General features: G+C 40.4%; 1 protein-coding gene across 1 annotated transcript; it reads left to right on the forward strand.

The window, feature by feature from the left end:
* The first annotated feature begins 3,506 nt into the window (after positions 1–3,506).
* On the forward strand, positions 3,507–5,263 carry KPLCE (KPRP N-terminal and LCE C-terminal like protein). The gene is made up of 2 exons (XM_036905073.2): positions 3,507–3,555; positions 4,464–5,263. Exon 2 carries the CDS (start codon positions 4,485–4,487, stop codon positions 5,133–5,135), a length of 651 nt encoding a protein of 216 aa, XP_036760968.2. The 5' UTR covers positions 3,507–3,555; positions 4,464–4,484; the 3' UTR covers positions 5,136–5,263.
* The last annotated feature ends 18,158 nt before the right edge of the window (positions 5,264–23,421 follow it).

Consider the following 23,421-nt stretch of genomic DNA (forward strand, 5'->3'; position numbering starts at 1 on the left):
TCCTCAAAAAAACTAAAAATAGAAATACCATTTGACCCAGGATTCCCACTCCTTGGAATTTACCCAAAGAATTCAACATCTCAGATTCAAAAAAACATATGCACCCCTATGTTTATCGCAGCACTTTTTACAATAGCCAAGATATGGAAGCAACCTAAGTGTCCATCAGTAGATGAATGGATAAAGAAGATGTGGTACATATACACAATGGAATATTATTCAGCCATAAGAAGAAAACAAGTCCTACCATTTGCAACAACATGGATGGAGCTGGAGGACATTATGCTCAGTGAAATAAGCCAGACAAAGACAAATGCCAATGGTTTCCCTCATTTGTGGAGTATAACAGTGAAGCAAAACTGAAGGGACAAAATAGCAGCAGACTCAGAGACTCCAAGAATGAACTAGTGGTTACCAAAGGGGAGGGATGTGGGAGGGTGGGTGGGGAGGGAGGGAGAAGGGGTTTGAGGGGTATTGTGTTTAGTACACATAGTGTAGGGGGGTCATGGGGAGAACAGTGTGGCACAGAGAAGGTACATAGTGGATCTGTGGCATCCTGCTGCACTGATGGACAGTGACTGCACTGGGGTATGGGTGGGGACTGATAATATGGGTAAATGTAGTAACCACATTGTTTTTTCATGTGAAACCTTCATAAGACTGTATATCAATCATACCTTAATAAAAAATAAAAAAAGACTGCCTGCTTTGCTTCCAAGGTTGGCTGAGTTATTGTCTGTTTGTTAAAGAATATATAAAGATATACTTTTTAACAAGTTGGGTTTTAAAATGCAATCTAATTTTCAATATGGCATCCTTCCTGTTTTTACTACGTTGTTTTGGGCTTGCTTGCTACATTGCCAGGTTGCAAATCATTTGTTTAGGGCTGGAGGAAGAAAAGTAGCACCTGGGTAAAGTTAGAAAAACAAGCTGGATCCCCCAGCAGGCCAAAGCAAATCCCACAGTGGATTATCTTGCTTTGTTTTTTCTGGAGGCCCTCACCCTACTCTGTCTAAGCCCATGGTCCCTATCTCAATGTCATTCATCTGCTGAAAACATTCTAACGACCTCTCATTCTGCTCCTGGTAAAAGCCCAAGTTCTTATAGTCACTTTCAAAAGGATCCACAGACTCAACCTCATGACTCCAACTGCTTACTCCCCTGACTTCATGTCCCACACTCTCACCCCCACAGTCCCCTGCCTTGCATGCACTTCTGTAGTTCATTGGACACTCCAGGCAGACTCCTCCTTTAGGATACTTTGCTCTTGCTTTTTTCTTTACCCAAAATGTTCTTGTCCCATATGCCCATGGGACTAACTTGCGTACCTTCTCTAAGTGTTTCTCCAGATATGACCTCAGGGAGGCTTTCACTGGTGATGCTGCCTAAAATGATAATTCAACCCCACTGCCACTCCCTGTCCCTATTCCAAACTGTATTTTTTTCCATAGAGTTTATAGTCATCTAACACATTACATATTTTATATATATAAATCTTTCCCGTTTTCTCCCATCAGGGTATAAAGTCTGTCAGAAAAGAATCTTCATCTCTCATTCACTGCTCTATCCACAGTGCCTTATTCAAGGGCTTGGCATACTCAAAATAGACCTGTTAGATGAGAAGATAGTATATTTCTTATTCATTTTGTTTGTCTTCTATATTTCCTTATTAGAATAAGTTCAAGGAGGGAAGAATTTTTATATTTTGCTCACATCTATTTTCTTAGATCTTAAAACTGCTCTTGGGACATACTAGGCTTAATAAATATCTTCTGAATGAACAGTCCCAGCAAATATCAATGTGAAGGAAAGCATGTGCCTAGTATGTGAGCAAGTACTAAGGAAATGCTGTTTGGTTTTGTTGTATTGGTACCCTTGCTGGGGAGTGTTACAAGCCCACCAGACACAGGAATGACAGGAGGAAGTAGGAAACTTTCCATGTCTGGGGAAGAATCTTCCCTTCTTTTTTCCTCTAAATTGTTCAGGGACAGACTTTGCAAGACCTGGCTTGAATTAGGGAAGTATATGTGGACTACTGGGGGCTTGCATTTTCTTTGTTTAGGAAACTGGAACCTTGAGGTTTGTGGGTCCTAGGGAAACTGGGAATCCTTTGTGGACAAATGCAGTAGCACCATTTACCTGAGAGGCCCATGGGGCATGGTGGGGGCCTAGACTGGCTGATCTGAGTGGCAGGTGAGAACCAGTACTAGGCTCAGGATCAAGATAACCTTCCACACTGGGCAACGTGACATGGCTCTGTGAGAAGAGTATGGGCTCTGAAACCAAACAGACTTGGGTTCAAATGATACTCCAGTGCCAACCGATGGGGTTACTTTGGTGAAATAGGCCTCTGGGACTTAGTTTCCTCTTCTTTAAAAATAGGGTTAACATAGTCTACCTCACAAGGTTATTGTGAAGATCAGGTAAAATAAAACAAGAAAAGAAGCTAGGACAGTGTTCAGCACACTAAGCACATAGGTGCTTAATATATGTCATTCCCATCTTTCTCCTTATATGCTGCATTGGAGAAAGGACTGGAGACAGAGAATCAGGCACAGTGCTGTGTCCAGAAATAAGAGGCAAAATGTGGTGAGAAACACCATGGCTTATGAGAGGAGACTGAATTCTGACTTACTTGCTTTGTGACAATGGTTAACTTTCTTAATCCCTCAAGGCCCCAGTTGTAGGGCCATTGTAAATTTATGCACCCTATGAACTGTTTGGTACTAAAAACATTCGATTGCATATTAGATTCTCCTATTATTGTTATCATACAGTTTTCATTTGGCTGGGTTGCCCCTTATACTGGATTCTTGGGAAGCTAAGTCTTTAGTGAGGTCCAGAAAGCTGGTATGGGAGAGATCATTGGACTCACAGTGTGGATGGGGGAGGTCATGGGGTGGGTGAGGAGAGAGAGCCTAGATGTGGAGCCTGGGGTCTGAGGCCATCAAGAACACTCTACGTTCCCAAATAAACTTTGAACAGCCTGCCAGCCCATGGAACAAATAATTTCTTGAGGGTGTTGCTACCATATGGAGGCAGATACCAGTGGGCCAAACTCTGTGCCCTGCAGCCTAGACTAGCAGGAGCCTCTGAGGAAGCCCTCAGAAAGAACACACCACTTTGGCTGGGAGGATGCAGTGTCGCTTTCTACACAGTGAAAAATTAAGATGCTAGCCACATCTTGGAAAAGTCCATGAAGACTCAAGTGACCTAGAACCAGCTTCACAGGGACAGATCTCATAGGTTACTCACCTCTCATAACTTCTAGGAAAAGAAGACTGACTTGTTTCATGAAGAAGGCAACAGGAATCATTTATCTCATGTGTGGGAAAATTCAGTGTCAAGCAGAAACATGTCCTGCCTCTGACTGAAGAGCCAAACATACCAGGGAGGAATCTTTGCTAATGCAATGCTAGCCCTCGTCCTCATGACCTCTGATGCTTCATTCATATGACATTAAATTGCCTCACTGCTGCCCTATAAAAGGTCTCTGTAACTGCCAGTTCCTCAGATCACTGGCTTCTTCCAGTCTTGCTCCTATCAGCAAAGAGGGTAAGTCTATGCCTGGGATAACAAACATTTCTAGAAAGAGCATTGGTGAAATTGGTGTGGAGAAGTGTGGGATGAGCATGGTCAGGACTAGAACAAACATTTCTAGAAAGAGCATTGGTGAAATTGGTGTGGAGAAGTGTGGGATGAGCATGGTCAGGACTAGACACTGAGGCCAGCTGCTGAAGGAGCTAGATGGCAACAGCTGGTAGGAAGAGTAGAGCCTGGAGCATGTGAGGAGAGGCATGCAGAGTGTTAGTCCTAACACTCTAACAGAGTGTTAGTCCTGTGTGAAAAGGGTTTTTCAGAGAACTGGGTTTCTGCCTTCACCCTCTCTGAGTGGAGTTGTGAAGCCCACGTTTGAGTCCATTAATGAGGTGAAGTGACAGTCCAGCTGATCCAAAGAGCAAATGGTGGAAACTTCTCAATTTGGCCTTGTCAGGCTCACCTTGAGACTCATATTGGCTTAGGGTCTATTGGTAAGAATTCGCCTTCCTTGGGTACTGCCTAGCCAGGCAGGAGGATGAAGGGAAGCCACTCTTGAGAGAATTTGGAAGCAAGGGGAAATCATCTGGTAAACAGTTTCCAAAGGAGAATTCACAGTGCAGACAATGCAGTGAGAAAAAGAGGCTTGGAGAGTTGGGTAGTAGAAAGGCAGACATCACTCTTTTAACCTCTTCCTTTTTCCTTGTGGAAACTAAGGCCTAGAGGTGAGTTGTGACTTGTTCATACAGCACACTGCCAGGTAGAGGCACACGAGCTGAGCCTAGGATCCCTGGCTCTGAGCCCACCCTAATGGCAGGTCTGGTGTCTGTGACCTTCTCGAAATCGCTGCACATCACTCTATTCAAACGGGAGGCAGCAGGTTTCCTTGGAAACTTTCATAGCTCTGATGAGACCTTTCTTTTCAGATTTTTCAAAGCCACAGGAAGATGTGTGACCAGCAGAAACAGCTACAGCTCCCTCCATCTTGTGTGAAAAGTTCAGGGTTGGGAGTTGGAAAAAGTAGCGACTGTACCTCTATGAAATACGCAGTTCCATGCCAAGTTCAAACCTTCATGAAATGCCCAGCTCCATTCCCAGTTCAAACCTATGTGAAATGTGCGACTCCATGCCAGACTTATGTGAAATGCCCAACTCCATCCCAGACAACTTACATGAAATGCCCAACTCCCTGTCAGACCACCTATGTGAAACACCCAGCTCCACGCCAGGCCCAGACATACTATGTCCAGTGCCCTTCTCCTTGCCGGACCTACTATGTCCAGGCTCCTGCAAGTGGCTCAGTTGCCCACTGCTGTGCCCCTGACCCATGTTCTGCTCCCTGCTCCACAAGCTACTGCTGCCTGGCTCCCCAGACCTTTGGGGTGAGTCCCCTAAGGCGCTGGATCCAACGGCCGCAGGACTGCAGATCAGGGTCATCGGGCTGCTGTGGGGCATCTGGGTGCTGCAGCTCCCCACCCTCCAGTTCTGGGTGCTGCAGCTCCAGTCACTGTGGTCCTGGGTGCTGCTGTTTGGGAATCATTCCCATGAGGTCCCGAGGTCCAGCATGCTGTGATCATGAGGATAATTGCTGCTGTTAAATACATAAGACCAGCCCTGCTCTACCTTCTAGACATTCACCATCCCCTGGCTTTGCTTCTTTATCTAGGCAGCCTGCCAAAGGTAATGTAACCCCCAAACTTTGGCAAGAATAAAGCTTTGAATGCAATTCACAGTGACTTGCTGTCTGCTTATTTGGTCCACATGTATGCTTTTCTAACAGAAACTCTTCTGCCTTCCTCTCTTACTCTTTTTTCTCAGCAAGAGGGAAGGTCTGCATGGACATGAGCAAGCAGACAGAGCTGATGCAATCCCAGTCTGGGATCCCTTTGTGTTCTGGAATGTTGTAAATGATCTTCCCTATGCAAGTTAGCTGGAGATTTTGGAGGTGGGGATGCCTCCTCACCCTCTGATTAGTCTGGGGAGAGGATTTGACCATGACAATTCACTCATGATAGCATGCTGCTGTGATAAACTCAGAGTTCAGGTCTCTGGATGTTGCAGGGACTGTGAAATCACATCTGCTCAAAAGTGATCATGATGTCCCTGCTGTTGTGAGAGTGGCTTGAACTCATGGTGGACTTCATAGATCACATTTTCTCATTTGATATGCCCTCCTGAGGTCACACGGTAAATGCCTGATGGGAGGCAGGGACCCCTGAGGCGGGCAGACATTCCCTGTGTTGGGTCTGGGGAGACTGCACTGGTGGTGAGTGAGAGGTCTCCAGAGAAAGGTGAGCCTCACAGGACAAGAGTCCAGATCTCAAGACACCCTTCTTCATTACCATTTCTTTCTCCATTGCTTTGCTAACACTGGAGGGCTTGGGGTGGATTCTTATAACTAGAGAGTATAAATCCACACTTAAAGATAGGTAGAGGGATAAGTGTTGTCCAAAACAACCTCACAAGACCTGGTCCATGAGCATAGGAAAGAACATGTTTGGCGAATGCATAAATGAACATATAAACAAGAGCAGGGAATCTTGTGTTTGTTTCTAAACACTCTCTGTTAGTCACCCTGGGACACTCACAGAAAGTCATGTGGATTACTTGTGCTGCCTCTGAACATCTAAATCACCTGTGGCTCCATAAATCACAACTCACCATTCCATCCAAACTCTGTGAACTTGCAGCCTAGTCACTGGAACTGGGAATAGCCTTGCCTAGTGTTACAGGAGCTGGGGAAACTGTGGAACCAGTGGGGATACATTGTTACATTGCTTTAAACTCAAGCACCCTGGTATTTTTCTGCATTCTTAAAGCCTTAAAGAAACACTGTCCCTTTTCTTGGCTTGGCTTCCTACCACACTAGAATCATGATTTCCTCTTGTACCACCAAGTGGTACCTGTAATGTAGGAAGTCAGAATGCTGCTTTTTTTACAATTAACTTAAGCATGGGATGCTTTTTTATATTTATTATTTAAAATTAGATAAGTACTGTGAGTTATATAAACCATTTAATAATATAGATATTTATGGATAAAAATTAAAAATATCTTTTTATTTCCAATTTCATACCCTTATCCAGGGATGTGACCATAATGGGTTTGGATTATATTCATCTAGACCTTTGTCTAGGTATTACTTATACATAAACAACAGAGAGCTAAAACTTCCTGGAGCTCCCTGTGGCCTAGTTTCTGCACAGAATGGCATCCCAAAAGCCCAGCCCAGTCCAGCACTGATTTATCAAAAAATAATGTAGGCAATCCATTCAATAACCCATAATGATGCTGGGGTTCTTGCTCACGAAGCCGAAGAATGAGCTTTACAAACACTCAAGGTAGGAGAGCAAGGTACAGGCTTTTATTTAGAGATACAGTGAGAGGACAGAGCTCCTGGCTTACACCAGGAGGAGACAAGAGAGCCCGTGGTTGGCTCAGTGTCTAGGGGTTTTATGTGCGGATGAGGATTTTCAGGAATGAGGGTAAAGGGTTAGGGGTGCAGACTTGTTGAGTGGTCCCAGAATGCTCATTCTTGATGAGGAGATTTTCAGCTCTGATTCTTTCTCAAGATAGCAGTTTCCCTCTGGGAGCATGTCAGTTAAGATGCCTACCCTGCCCCCAAGGTGGGCTCGGTTGTTGCCTGTTTGCTGAAGTAAGTTAAGAATCTTACTTCCTAACTTCTTGGGCTGTTTGTAGTTGGGTTTGCTTACTGTATTAGTCATTTTTCTAGGTTGCAGATTACTTGGTTAGGATCAGAGAAGGAATATAGCACATAGATATGGTTAAAATAAGATGGGCCTTTCAGCAGGCTAAGGTAAATTTTAGTGTCATGATTTAAATTGATACAGTGAAGTTGTGGGTTATGCTGAGACACTTTTCTTTATCTGCAGAACACTCAAACATTCCAGGCTAAGTTGCTGCTGGCCTTTAGAGTTTTAACTGATCTCACTGAAGATGTCTATATTCCTAGTCTGGTATCCTTACCCTAGAGAGTTACTGTGACTCTGACTTTGTGTAATGCTTATCACAGACTTTAAATTGGGACTTCTTTGCACATTGCTACATTGTTCTTACTGTAATTTTCTTGCTCTGCTTTTTCTCCTGATGCCCTCACCTTACTCTGCCTAATCCCATGGTCCCTGTCTCAATAACACACTAGTAAAAATTGCACTTTCTCCCCTTTTCAATTCTCCCATATCCCAAAGATGCTTAGGAGCCTCTCACTAAATGCCCCCAAATGTTCTCTAACATCCAAACAATGTGGCTTCTTTTATCTCTTTCTCCCCAGGCCCTTTCTCTGCCCTCCCTACCTGGTTCAGGTCTGGTCCTGGTTGTGTAGGTTGAGTCTGTCTGACTCCTTTTTACTTTTCTCCATAGTTTACCCAATTCTGGATTCTCCACTCCAGAGGAAGTGATCCAGGAACAGAAACCTGTCCTTTTTTCTCCTGTTGTTATAACCCTTTCTGGCCCATTGTATTCATTTTGTATAGGGAGGAGAGAAAGCTTACAAAGCTTAAAAGGCAAACACACAGTTCTGTTTGGTAGGTAGTGTGTAAAAGGAATAAACACAAACATTAATAAATCTCAACTAATTATGTATCTTAAATATTTCCCCTTTGTAGTAAACAGGATCACAATATATACTGTTCTATGATTACCTGTCTTCACTTAACAAGTGAATATTGAACATGAAGTTTGGCTGGTGCATATAATTATATCTTGTTCTTTTTGTTGTTTGTTTTCCAACATTTCCACAGTATGGCTAGTCAATGATTAACCATCCCCTTATTGCCCTTTATTATATATATATGGATGAATTTATTTTTCTCTCTTTTTGTTTATTTTTCTTTCTCCGTGTCTCTGTCTTTCTCTCTCATTATTATATGAGCTGTTATTAAAATATTTTTTTAAATGTTTAAAAGTTTTATATTGTAATATAACCCTCATAAAAGCACATAAATCATAAGTTCATTAGTCAATAAACACACCTGTATAACCACCACCTAAGCTCCAGCAAGTTAATGTCATGTTGAAAACAAATAAATAAAAGTCCCTGATTCCCAGAAGCAGGGGACTAAGTTTGTAGTCATAAGATAGAGTAGAACAGAAAGATCTTTCTTTAAGTCCAGAACCTCAGAAAGAGCCTGGGTAGTGTGTTAGGTGTATGTGTAGAAAAGGTGGTTTAAAGGGAAGCAGCAGTTTGTGGAATGTAGGCTTTCAAAGGCTTACAAAGCTTAAAAGGCAAACACAGAGTTCTGTTTGGTAGGTAGTGTGTTAAAGGAGTAAACACAAACATTAGGCTTTTAAAACATTCAGGGTTTGGGCCTAGGAGCATCTCCCAGTGAACCCGACCCCATGGCAAACAGGACCCCTCTCACAGGTCTCAGGGTTAAGAAACCCTAACAAACCTTGATGAAGTTGGAAGGTCTAGAGGTAACTTCTGTGTCTGATTTTCATCCATTCATCTAATAAATATTTATTGAACATCTATTTTGTTCCAGGCACATCTCTACTATGGTGGAGTTTATAGAAGAGAGGGAGAATAAATAATCAAATAATCTAAGGAATATATGTAAAGATGCACAACTAGATAGGAGGGGAACCAGGTGCCCTTACAGCTGGTAATATGTAAACTTTACCTGGTCAGGGAGATCAGAAAAGTCTTCTTTGAGAAAATGCAGTTTAGTCCTAAGGTTGAGTAGGAGTTAATTATAGAGTGTGAGGGAAGACCTCTCCAGGCAGAGGCAAGAGCACAGACAAGGACTGTGTGGGAGAAGGGAGCCTGACAAGAGCAAGAAGCTGATGGGAGGAAGGGAAGGCCAGCAGGAGGGCCTGGCAGGTCCTGCTGTGGCTGGTGTAGAGAAGGCATCCATGGACCCATTGCAAGGTCTCAAGTAGGCCGGTGATCCATATGATTTGTGCTTATTAAGTTTATTTTTCTCTGTAGAAATAAACTCATATTTTTGCTCTATATAAAGAATAGTTAGAAACAGTTGCCCAGCTGCATCACTGTGACTGGCTCTCTCTGAGCCCTGCAGACTTAGCTCTCCTCTTCGAGTCTAGTGCACACAGCTGCTGAATGACAGCTTGGGCAGGGCTATAAATGAGGTTTCTTCAAGTGCAGACATCAGGTGGTCTTTGCCTCCCAGCACAAGGACCTTCATATTGCATGATACAGATACTATTATCTCTAAAATTGATGGGGTAGAAAAGTTCAGAATATTGTTTCAGGACATTTTTAGGCTAACCAAAAAGTCTACCATACCCTACTTTTTATAATTAAAAAAAATCTGATGTACCATTTCTCATGTAAAATAATCCGATTTCCTGATTCCTGATCTCTCTTCAATATTTATAGAGGGCTTACTATGAGTGATTTAAAGGGAATGGCAAGTCCAGAACAGGATCCCAGCCCCTGGGAGACTGGGACAGTGTCCTTGGACAGGCTGAGAGGCTGCTCTCCTGGCATCTCCTGTGACTGTGCATCCTTCACAATTTTTCTGGGGTAGAAAAAAATCTACTGAGTAGAATCCTAACCCCACTTCTCTGTGCAGTATAATTTTTAATGATGTTTTCTCTTTCAAGAAAATATCTATGCCAAAATTACTGAAGCAAGGTTAACACATACATATAGAATTAATAATATTTCCCAAAATTAATAAATAAAAATATAGTCATATACATCCAAATTTTTGTATCTTACAATACATCATATGTATTATCTATGAATGTATGGCCAATATTATTAATACCTATAAGAAAAGCAACTCAAATCTATTTATTCTTCACACCTATGGAGAAGGACAGACACAACTGTCTTTCATTTATTGAGATCCTATCATGTGCTGGGCACTGTGCAGTTACTTTACATGTGATGCTTCTCCTCTTGAAGCAGTGAAATGACTGATTCAAACTGCCTGCAAGTGTTAAGGAAGCAACAGCCAGTGTTGTGGTAAGACTGGGACTTTTGAGTCTGATAGGTCCTTTCAGAGACAGTTACTTCAGACAAGTAATAAGATTTTTTCACCCAGAGGGGTCATGTCGCATAACACTGTCTAAAATACTGCTGGACACACATGTACACATATTAGGTCCACTATATGTTAAACCATTTTCCTGTCCCTAGTTGAGGGAGCTCTGTCAATAAATCTGTAAGACAACTTAGAAAGTGGCAACCATAAGGGAGTCCAGATATTACACCAAACATGCATGGTCAATTAATATACAGTAAAGGAGCCATGGATATACAATGGGGAAATGACAGCCTCTTCAACACCTGGTGTGAGCAAAACTGGACAGTTACATGTAAGAGAATGAAACTGGATCATCGATTAACCCCATACACAAAAGTAAATTCAAAATGGATCAAAGACCTGAATGTAAGTCATGAAACCATAAAACTCTTAGAAAAAAAACATACGCAAACATCTCTTGTACATAAACATGATCAACTTCTTCATGAACATATCCCCCTGGGTGAGGGAAACAAAAACAAAGATGAACAAGTGGGTCTATATCAAGCTGAAAAGCTTCTGTACAGCAAAGGACATCATCAATAGAACAAAAAGGCATCCTACAGTATGGGAGAATATATTCATAAATGACAGATCCAATAAAGGGTTGACATCCAAAATATAAAAAGAGCTCATGCACCTCAACAAATAAAAAGCAAATAATCCAATTAAAAAATGGACAGAGTTGCTGAGCAGACACTTCTCCAGAGAAGAAATTTAGATGGCCAACAGGCACATGAAAAGAAGCTCCACATCACTAATCGTCACAGAAATGCAAATTAAAACCACAATGAGATATCACCTCACACCAGTTAGGATGGCCACTATCCAGAAGACCAATAACAACAAATGCTGGCAAGCATGGGGAGAAGGGGGAACCCTCTTGCACTGCTGGTGGGAATGTATATTAGTTCAACCATTGTGGAAGGCAGTTTGGAGGTTCCTCAAGAAGTTAAAATTGAAATAACATTTGACCCAGGGATTCCACTTCTAGGAATTTACCCTAAGAATGCAGCAGCCCTGTTTGAAAAAGACATAGGCACTCCTATGTTTATTGCAGCACTATTTACAATAGCCAAGAATTGGAAGCAACCTAAGTGTCCATCAGTAGATGAATGGATAAAGAAGATGTGGTACATATACACAATGGAATATTATTCAGCCATAAGAAGAAAACAAATCCTACCATTTGCAACAACCTGGATGGAGCTAGAGGGTATTATGCTCAGTGAAATAAGCTGGGTGGAAAAAGACTATTATCAAATGATTTCACTCATCTGTGTAGAATAAGTACAAAGAAGAAACTGAAGGAGGAAAACAGCAGCAGACTCACAGAACCCAAGAATGGACTAACAGTTACCAAAGGGAAAGGGACTGGGGTGGATGAATAGGAAGGGAGGGACAAGGGGGGTAAAGAGGCATTATGATTAGCAGACATAATGTAGGGGGTGGGGGATACAGGGAGGGCTGTACAACACAGAGAAGACAAGTAGTGACTCTATAGCATCTTACTACACTCATTGACAGTGACTGTAATGGGGTTTGTGGTGGGGACTTGTTAATGGGGGGAGTCTAGTAACCATAATGTCGCTCATGTAACTGTAGATTAATGATACAAAAAATAGCAAAGAAAGTGGCAACCATATCAATGGGAAATATTATAGAATCCTCGTGGCTTGGAATTTTATAGTTCTAAAATAAAATACAATGAGAGAAGGTTTTCTTTATGCATAAAATTATGTAAATGTAAAAGCTGCCATTTCAAATATCTCCCAGCCTCTCGCAGGCTCTGCCACAATTGTTTCTGTGACACTGAATAGCCACTTCACATCTTTGGCCCTTAGATTCATCCTCTATAGTAGGGCCTTGATAAATGAAGCTGATGAGATGGTCACTAAGGGCCTTCTCTTGCTCTGACAGTCTGTAGTTCCAAGACTTTGAATCTTCCTCAAAGTTCAGAAAGAGTATCTTTCTAAGAAAATGGAAATGGGGTAGAGATTCAATGGGCAACTAGTTTCATCCTTAAAAGGGCATAGACAATGGGGCACCCAGACAACAGCTCTTTTTTTGGACTTAATGTTTGACAAGAAGGGGCAATCCAGGCCAGGTCTTCAGACACAAGTCAGCTGGAGAAAATGTCACAATCAGATGTCATCCCTTGTTGCTGTTGTAAGCAGCTCCACCCAGCTGAAGGTTGCTGCTGGCCTGTTTTTGCTAGTTGGCTGTGAGACAGCTGGGTGTTGGAGGGGGCTCAGCCAGGGTGGAAGGAGGGGTTGGAATAGAATGTACAGCTCCAAAAGGCTGAGATAGGCAGACAGTGATTAATGTTCTCAGAGATTCTCATGGCCAGCCCTCATGTTCAATCCACATGGAACTTCACTGGGAGACCTGTTCATCTTCCCTACTAGACTAGGGCTTATAGGAGCTGGGAACTGAGTTCTATTTGATTCAATGTCCCCAGAGCATAGCACATGGTGTAGCTCAATATATTCTGGCCAAAAAAATTCTTCATTTATGTGTTCATCCTATGGGAATTTCCTGTATTGTCTGAATCCAGTCTGATTACCTCAGGAACAATAGAGAGGACTCAGAGGCATAGCTCTTAGGGACTTCTCAGACAGAAAAATGTCAAGTTAAATATTATCTATGGTTTACTGAACCTGTGCAGTGCAAAGACCCCATTTATCACATCTCTAACCTCCAGATCCACAGAGTGGCCTGCCCCAACCCCCACCCTATCTGGCTTCATTTTTCTTCCTAGACCATGTTATTATTGATATATGGTCAATAATGACCATATATTGATACTATATCACATATTCATTCATTTGTCATTTTGCATTCGTTCTAAGTTGCTCCTCAAACCTCCTCAAAGGATTGGAGATACAGTCCCAAATCCATTATGAATCTATCATACAGCTATGGGTTGGTGCAAACTTTTCCCTTAAGAAATCGTTAATTTCAACTTTTATCAGATCTTAGAGTCAAAAGCTCTTTCAAGGAGCTTAAAGGGTCATAGCACTTCTGTGTGATATCCTAAATGGAAAGGTTCTTTTGTCCACCTTTATTTCAGTATGATTAACAAATAAAATTTGTATATATTTAAAATATATGAAGCAATGTTTTGATGTGTAGTGAAAAGATTACCATGATCAAGCTAATTAACATCCATCACCTCATGTAGTTACCGTTTTTTGTGTGTATATGGTCAGAACACTTAAGATCTACTCTTTCTGTAAATTTCAATACACAGGACAGTATTGTTAACTATAGTCACCATCTTGTACATTACATCCCCAGAACTTTTTCATCTTTTAACTGAAAATTTGTACCCTTTGACCAACATCTCCCCATTTTCCCTACCCACCAGCCCCTGGTAATCCCCAGTCTAGTCTGTTTCTGTAAATTCAACTTTTTTAGATTCCACATATGAATGAAATCATGCACTATTTGTCTTTCTGTGTCTGGCTTACTTCACTCAGCATAATGTCCTCCAGGTTTGTCCATGTTGTTGCAAATGGCAGGATTTCCTTCATTTGTAATGCTGAATAAAATCCATTGTGTGTGTGTGTGTGTGTGTGTGTGTGTGTGTATGCAACATTTCTTTTATCCATTCATCAATTGACAGACAATTAGGTTTTTTCCAGATCTTGGCTACTGTGAATAACAGACTTCTTAGACTTGCTGCCTACATGAGTAGGTCAGAAAAAAACTTCTTCACTCACTTCATATTTTCTGGCATGTGTCTATCAATGAATGAGAGGGCAATGGAAAAGAACATATATTCTTTATTTCTGGGTGGAGCTTTCTGACCATGTCTCCTGGGTGAGGACAGGCATCTGACTTTAGAAAAGGGAGAGAGTACAACTGTTGTCCTGTGCCCTTCCTTCATTCTCCTGAATCCTCATGTTCATGACTTGATACAAATTCACATTCTTGCAAGTGTCTTAAACAAAGCCAGATATTATGCATAGTTCAGAGTGATATGAGGAGAGAAACCCTCAACCTTTATTTAATTATTTTTATTTTTTTATTAAGGTATCCCCCAATCTAGTCTGTATCTTGGCTATTGTAAATAGTGCTGTGATAAACATAGGGGTGGTTATGTCTTTTCAAATCTGAGAATTTGTTTTCTTTGGGTAAATTCCTAGGAGTGGAATTCCCGGGTCAAATGGTATTTCTATTTTCAGTTTTTTATATACACTCTTATGAAGGTTTCACAAGTAACACAATGTGGTTATTACATTCACCCTTATTATCGAGTCCCCCTCCATACTCCATTGCAGTCACTGTCCATCAGTGCAGTAAGATGCCACAGAGTCCCTATTTGTCTTCTCTGAGCTACAGTGGTTCCCCATGACCCCACACACACCATGTGCAATAATCATGATACCCCACAATCACCTTCTCTGTCCCTCCCCACCCCTTCCCTTCGGTAACCACTAGTGCCTTCTTGGAGTCTGTGAGTCTGTTGCTATTTTGTTCCTTCAGTTTTGCTCCATTGTTATGCTCCACAAATGAGGGAAATCATTTGGTGTTTGTCTTTCTCTGCCTGGCTTACTTCACTGAGCATAATACCCTCTGGCTCGATCCTTGCTGTTGCAAATGGTAGGATTTGTTTTCTTCTTATGGCTGAATAGTATCCCACTGTGTATATGTACCACTTCTTCTTTATCCATTCACCTACTGATGGGACACTTAGGTTGCTTCCATATCTTGGCTATTGTAAATAGTGCTGTGATAAACATAGGGGTGGTTATGTCTTTTCAAATCTGAGAATTTGTTTTCTTTGGGTAAATTCCTAGGAGTGGAATTCCCAGGTCAAATAGTATTTCTATTTTCAGTTTTTTGAGGAACCTCCATATTGCTTTTCACAATGGTTGAACTAGTTTACATTCCCACCAGCAGTGTAGGAGGGTTCCCCTTTCTTCGTATCTTCACCAGCATTTGTTGTTGTTCCTAGTCTTTTCTATGTTGGCCATCCTAACTTGTGTGGGGTGATATCTCATTGTGGTTTTAATTTACATTTCCCTGATAATTAGCGATGTGGAACATGTTTTCATGTGCCTGTTGGCCATCTGAATTTCTTCTTTGAAGAATTGCCTCTTCATATTCTCTGCCCATTTTTTAATAGGGTTACTTGCTTTTTGATTGTTGAGGCATGTGAGTTCTCACATATGTTTTGGATGTTTAACCCCTTGTCAGATATGTCATTTACAAATATATTCTCCCATACTCTCAACCTTTATTTAAAACACACATGAATATTTTAAGAAGGGTGTGTTAAGCCTCTTTGTATCAGGGGAAACCATTCACTTATTGTAACTATAAAGTTTCATTATAATTGTATTTTAAAATCACTCCTTTTAAGAAACATTCTACTTTTAATTGTGAGTTTGAAAAAGATATATTTTAGGAGGAAATAAATCCTTAATATTATAAAAAGTAATGGGAAATGGTCAAGTTAACATGAATTCATTTTACACAATTCTTGTCCTAGCTGCATCCATCGAACTATGGTCATGCAACCATCACTAATTTCAATCCCATTGTAATTTTCACTAGTTACAAAAACATGCCCATGAGAATCATGACCTTCTCTGAAATCCTACAACACTTAAAATCATTCCTTCACTTAGAAAGCAATATGTGGCCCTTTAATTCTATGTTAGAAGCATATGTGTAGATCTCTTACCTACATCACTTTGTATTACTGCCTTTTTAAATTTTTTTTTAAATAATTATTTTTTATTGAAGGGTAGTTGACGCACAGTATTACATTACATTAGTTTCAAGTGTACAACACAGTGATAAAACATTTATATACATAATTCTAGGTTCCAGCTATCACCCTATCAAGCTGTTACAATATCTTGACTATATTCCTTATGCTATACATTAAGTCCTGGTTACTTATTTATTTTACCATTGGAAGTCTGTCCTTTTTTATTTTTTTATTTTTATTTTTTTATTTATTTATTTTTTGTGAGGGCATCTCTCATATTTATTGATCAAATGGTTGTTAACGACAATAAAATTCTCTATAGGGGAGTCAATGCTCAATGCACAATCATTAATACACACCAAGCCTAATTTTCGTCAGTCTCCAATCTTCTGAGGCATAACAAACAAGTTCTTACATGTAGAACAAATTCTTACATAATGAATAAGTTACATAGTGAACAGTACAAGGGCAGTCATCACAGAAACTTTCGGTTTTGCTCATGCATTATGAACTATAAACACTCAGTTCAAATATGAATACTCATTTGGTTTTTATACTTGATTTATATGTGGATACCACATTTCTCTCTTTATTATTATTATTTTTAATAAAATGCTGAAGTGATAGGTAGATATAAGATAAAGGTAGAAAACATAGTTTAGTGTTGTAAGAGAGCAAATGTAGATGATCAGGTGTGTGCCTGTAGACTATGTGTTAATCCAAGCTAGACAAGGGCAATAAAACATCCACGTATGCAGAAGATTTCTCTCAGAACAGGGGGGGTGAGGTTCTAAGCCTCACCTCTGTTGATCCCCAATTTCTCACCTGATGGCCCCCCTGCGACTGTGCCTGTCTTAGGTTGTTCCTCCCATGAGGAATCTTACCCGTCTCTGGCTAACCAGTCGTCTTCCGGGGCCATACAGGGAACTGTAAAGTTGGTAAGTGAGAGAGAAGCCTTACTGTTTGAAAAGGTTAGCTTTTTTACTTCTTTGCATATTTATGCCCTGTGGCTTCTATGCCCAGCATTTGTCTTGAGGTATCTTTACCACTTGGAAGAATTATGATACTCGGTAAATTTGATATGAGGCACGAATTCTATTTAAGGGTTGTAATTAGGAAGGAAGAAGAAAAGCTATAGGAGTAGCATGCAGAAGAAAACATGGGAAGATTGATTATTTCTTTGACATATCTTCTTGTAGAGTAACTTCAGCATGTATAGGTTTTAAACTACTAATTAAATTGCGCACACACATTAACATAATAGGAGTATAGTTACATAACCAAAGCATACCTGTAATAACCAGCCATCTCCAGTGAAACCAAGAAAACCAGTTAGGCACCTTAGGCATTTGTGAAAACTTATCTATGATATGGTGGATATTGTCCAACTGAACTTGAACAGTCTGAGAGAAATCAGACAAATTAAAACAACCCATTCCTGGGGAATGTTCACATCCCTTATGTTCTTTTAACAGTAAATAGTCTGTAGTTGTAAGATTTTGGAGCGCTAAAATTTGCACTTCTCCTAATTCTTAGTTGAGTTCCAACAGTATAGATCCAGTCAAATTTGTTGTTTTACTGTATGCACAGGCCAGCTTAGATATCTCTTTCCTCATTCCCATGGCAAGTCCAGGAGCTGGTGGGATGAGTGCATCTACAGCTGTAGCAGTGCGTGGATCATTGTTGGGGTTTTTTGATGATCATCTTCTGGCATGAGTCTTCCAGAGAGTGCTGATGTTGGAAGTTCTCTTTCATATTGTATCTTAGTTCATTTTCGGGGTAGCCCAATTAGGCTTTGATCTTCTGTATAGATGCAAACAGACCCTGTGCCTACACTTTTATATGCCCTTTATACCCTTGTGTAGAACTCATTGGAGGTTACCACACAGGAACTGCCCCCCTTTTTTTTTTTTTGGTATCACTAATCTACACTTACATGATGAATATTATGTTTACTAGGCTCTCCCCTATACCAGGTCTCCCCTATAAACCCCTTTACAATCAATGTCCAACAGCATAGCAAAATGTTGTAGAATCACTACTTGCCTTCTCTCTGTTGTACAGCCCTCCCTTTTCTCCTACCCCCCCATGCATGTTAATCTAAATACCCCCCTACTTCTCCCCCCCTTATCCCTCCCTACCAACCCATCCTCCCCAGTCCCTTTCCCTTTGGTACCTGTTAGTCCATTCTTGAGTTCTGTGATTCTGGTGCTGTTTTGTTCCTTCAGTTTTTCCTTTGTTCTTATATTCCACGGATGAGTGAAATCATTTGGTATTTCTCTTTCTCTGCTTGGCTTGTTTCACTGAGCATAATACCCTCCAGCTCCATCCATGTTGCTGCAAATGGTTGGATTTGCCCTTTTCTTATGGCTGAGTAGTATTCCATTGTGTAAATGTACCACATCTTCTTTATCCATTCATCTATTGATGGACATTTAGGTTGCTTCCAATTCTAGGTTATTGTAAATAGTGCTGCGATAAACATACGGTTACATTGGTCTTTCTCATACTTGATTGCTGCGTTCTTAGGGTAAATTCCTAGGAGTGCAATTCCTGGGTCAGATGGTATGTCTGTTTTGAGCATTTTGATGTACCTCCGTACTGCTTTCCACAATGGTTGAACAAGTTTACATTCCCACCAGCAGTGTAGGAGGGTTCCCCTTTCTCCACAGCCTTGCCAACATTTGTTGTTGTTTGTCTTTTGGATGGCAGCCATCCTTACTGGTGTGAGGTGATACCTCATTGTAGTTTTAATTTGCATTTCTCTGATAATTAGCGATGTGGAGCATCTTTTCATGTGTCTGCTGGCCATCTGTATTTCTTTTTTGGAGAACCGTCTGTTCAGTCCCTTTGCCCATTTTTTAATTGGGTTATTTGTTTTCAGTTTGTTGAGGCGTGTGAGCTCTTTATATATTCTGGATGTCAAGCCTTTATCGGATGTGTCATTTTCAAAGATATTCTCCCATACTGTAGGGTTCCTTTTTGTTCTATTGATGGTGTCTTTTGCTGTACAGAAGCTTTTCAGCTTAATATAGTCCCACTTGTTCATTTTTGCTGTTGTTTTCCTTGCCCGGGGAGATATGTTCAAGAAGAGGTCACTCATGTTTATGTCTAAGAGGTTTGTGCCTATGTTTTCTTCCAAGAGTTTAATGGTTTCGTGACTTACATTCAGGTCTTTGATCCATTTTGAGTTTACTTTTATATATGGGGTTAGACAATTGTCCAGTTTCATTCTCCTACATGTAGGTGTCCAGTTTTGCCAGCACCATATGTTGAAGAGACTGTCATTTCGCCATTGTATGTCCATGGCTCCTTTATCAAATATTAATTGACCATATATGTCTGGGTTAATGTCTGGATTGTCTAGTCTGTTAAATTGATCTGTCGCTCTGTTCTTGTGCCAGTACCAAATTGTCTTGATTACTATGGCTTTATAATAGAGCTTGAAGTTGGGGAGTGAGATTCCCCCCTACTTTATTCTTCTTTCTCAGGATTGCTTTGGCTATTCGGGGTCTTTGGTGGTTCCATATGAATTTTTGAATTATTTGTTCCAGTTCATTGAAGAATGTTGCTGGTAGTTTCATAGGGATTGCATCAAATCTGTATATTGCTTTGGGCAGGATGGCCATTTTGACGATGTTAATTCTTCCTAGCCACGAGCATGGGATGAGTTTCCATCTGTTAGTGTCCCCTTTAATTTCTCTTAAGAGTGACTTGTAGTTTTCAGAGTATAAGTCTTTCACTTCCTTGGTTAGGTTTATTCCTAGGTATTTTATTTTTTTTGATGCAATTGTGAATGGAGTTGTTTTCCTGATTTCTCTTTCTGTTGGTTCATTGTTGGTATATAGGAAAGCCACAGATTTCTTTGTGTTGATTTTGTATCCTACAACTTTGCTGTATTCCGATATCAGTTCTAGTAGTTCTGGGGTGGAGTCTTTAGGGTTTTTTATGTACAGTATCATGTTATCTGCAAATAGTGACAGTTTGACTTCTTCTTTGCCAATCTGGATTCCTTGTATTTTTTTGTTTTGTCTGATTGCCATGGCTAGGACCTCCAGTGCTATGTTAAATAACAGTGGAGAGAGTGGGCATCCCTGTCTAGTTCCCGATCTCAGAGGAAATGCTTTCAGCTTCTCGCTATTCAAAATAATGTTGGCTGTGGGTTTTTCATAGTTGGCCTTTATAATGTTGAGGTACTTGCCCTCTATTCGCATTTTGCTGAGAGTTTTTATCATGAATGGATGTTGAACTTTGTCAAATGCTTTTTCAGCATCTATGGAGATGATCATGTGGTTTTTGTCTTTCTTTTTGTTGATGTGGTGGATGATGTTGATGGACTTTCGAATGTTGTACCATCCTTGCATCCCTGGGATGAATCCCACTTGGTCATGGTGTACGATGGTTTTGATGTATTTTTGAATTCGGTTTGCTAATATTTTGTTGAGTATTTTTGCGTTTACGTTCATCAGGGATACTGGTCTGTAGTTTTCTTTTTTGGTGGGGTCTTTGCCTGGTTTTGGTATTAGGGTGATGTTTGCTTCATAGAATGAGTTTGGGAGTATCCCCTCCTCCTCTATTTTTTGGAAAACTCTAAGGAGAATGGGTATTATGTCTTCCCTGTATGTCTGATAAAATTCCGAGGTAAATCCATCTGGCCCGGGGGTTTTGTTCTTTGGTAGTTTTTTGATTACCTCTTCAATTTCGTTGCTGGTAATTGGTCTGTTTAGATTTTCTGTTTCTTCCTGGGTCAATCTTGGAAGGTTATATTTTTCTAGGAAGTTGTCCATTTCTCCTAGGTTTTCCAGCTTGTTAGCATATAGGTTTTCATAGTATTCTCTAATAATTCTTTGTATTTCTGTGGGATCCGTCGTGATTTTTCCTTTCTCGTTTCTGATACTGTTGATTTGTGTTGACTCTCTTTTCTTCTTAATAAGTCTGGCTAGAGGCTTATCTATTTTGTTTATTTTCTCGAAGAACCAGCTCTTGGTTTCATTGATTTTTGCTATTGTTTTATTCTTCTCAATTTTATTTATTTCTTCTCTGATATTTATTATGTCCCTCCTTCTGCTGACCTTAGGCCTCATTTGTTCTTCTTTTTCCAATTTCAATAGTTGTGACATTAGACCGTTCATTTGGGATTGCTCTTCCTTTTTTAAATATGCTTGGATTGCTATATACTTTCCTCTTAAGACTGCTTTTGCTGTGTCCCACAGAAGTTGGGGCTTAGTGTTGTTGTTGTCATTTGTTTCCATATATTGCTGGATCTCCATTTTGATTTGGTCATTGATCCATTGATTGTTTTGGAGCGTGTTGTTTAGCCTCCATGTGTTTGTGAGCCTTTTTGCTTTCTTTGAACAGTTTATTTCTAGTTTTATGCCTTTGTGGTCTGAAAAGTTGGTTGGTAGGGTTTCAATCTTTTGGAATTTACTGAGGCTCTTTTTGTGTCCTAGTATGTGGTCTATTCTGGAGAATGTTCCATGTGCACTTGAGAAGAATGTGTATCCTGTTGCTTTTGGATGTAGAGTTCTGTAGATGTCTATTAGGTCCATCTGTTCTAGTGTGTTGTTCAGTGCCTCTGTGTCCTTACTTATTTTCTGTCTGGTGGATCTGTCCTTTGGAGTGAGTGGTGTGTTGAAGTCTCCTAGAATGATTGCATTGCATTCTATTTCCTCCTTTAGTTCTATTAATATTTGTTTCAGGTATGTTGGTGCTCCTGTATTGGGTGCATATATATTTATAATGGTTATATCCTCTTGATGGACTGAGCCCTTTATCATTATGTAATGTCCTTCTTTGTCTTTTGTTACTTTCTTTATTTTGAGGTCTGTTTTGTCTGATACCAGAATTGCAACACCTGCTTTCTTCTCTCTGTTTTTCGCTTGAAATATCTTTTTCCATCCCTTGACTTTAAGTCTGTGCGCGTCTTTGGGTTTGAGGTGAGTCTCTTGTAAGCAGCATATGGATGGATCTTGCTTTTTTATCCATTCTATTACTCTGTGTCTTTTGATTCGTGCATTCAGTCCATTTACATTTAGGGTGATTGTTGAAAGGTATGAATTTATTGCCATTGCAGGCTTTAAGTTTGTGGTTACCAAATGTTTAGGGTGAGCTTCTTTACTATCTTACTGTCTAAATTAACTCGCTTGTTGAGCTATTATAAACACAGTCTGATGATTCTTTATTTCTCTCCCTTCTTATTCCTCCTCCTCCCTTCTTCATATGTTGGGTGTTTTGTTGTGTGCTCTTTTTAGGAGTGCTCCCATCTAGAGCAGTCCCTGTAGGATGCCCTGTAGAGGTGGTTTGTGGGAGGCAAATTCCCTCAACTTTTGCTTGTCTGGGAATTGTTTTATCCCTCCTTCATATTTAAATGATATTCGTGCTGGATACAGTAGTCTTGGTTCGAGGCCCTTCTGTTTCATTACATTAAGTATATCATGCCATTCTCTTCTGGCCTGTAGGGTTTCTGTTGAGAAGTCTGATGATAGCCTGATGGGTTTTCCTTTGTAGGTAACCTTTTTTTTCTCTCTGGCTGCCTGTAATACTTTGTCCTTGTCTTTGATCTTTGCCATTTTAATTATTATGTGTCTTGGTGTTGCCCTCCTTGGATCCCTTGTCATGGGAGTTCTGTGTACCTCTGTGGTCTGAGAGGCCATTTCTTCCCCTAGTTTGGGGAAATTTTCAGCAATTATTTCTTCAAAGACATTTTCTATCCCCTTTTCTCTCTCTACTTCTTCTGGGATACCTATGATTCTTATATTATTCCTTTTCAATTGATCACTCAGCTCTCTTAAAATTCTTTCATTCCTGGAGATCCTTTTATCTCTCTCTGCATCAGCTTCTCTGCGTTCCTGTTCTCTGTTTTCTAGTCCATTAATGGTCTCTTGCATCTCGTCCAGTCTGTTTTGAAGTCCTTCCAGAGCTTGTTTTATTTCTGAATTCTCCTTCCTTAGTTCTTGCATATTTCTCTGCAAGTCCATCAGCATGGTTATGACTTTTGTTTTGAATTCTTTTTCAGGAAGACTGGCTAAATCTATCTCCCCAGATTCCTTCTCAGGGGAAGATGTAGCAGATGCCAAAGCTGTCTGGGTTAGTCTTGTCTGGATCATATTTTTTTGCTTTTTCATGTTGACAGGTGCTATTGAC

The sequence above is a fragment of the Manis pentadactyla genome, chromosome 4 (assembly GCF_030020395.1).
Source record: "Manis pentadactyla isolate mManPen7 chromosome 4, mManPen7.hap1, whole genome shotgun sequence".
NCBI classification, from domain to species: domain Eukaryota; kingdom Metazoa; phylum Chordata; class Mammalia; order Pholidota; family Manidae; genus Manis; species Manis pentadactyla.

Excerpts from the sequence above, each read along its gene's own strand:
- KPLCE (XM_036905073.2), top strand. The coding sequence starts at position 4,485 with ATGTGTGACCAGCAGAAACAGCTACAGCTCCCTCCATCTTGTGTGAAA.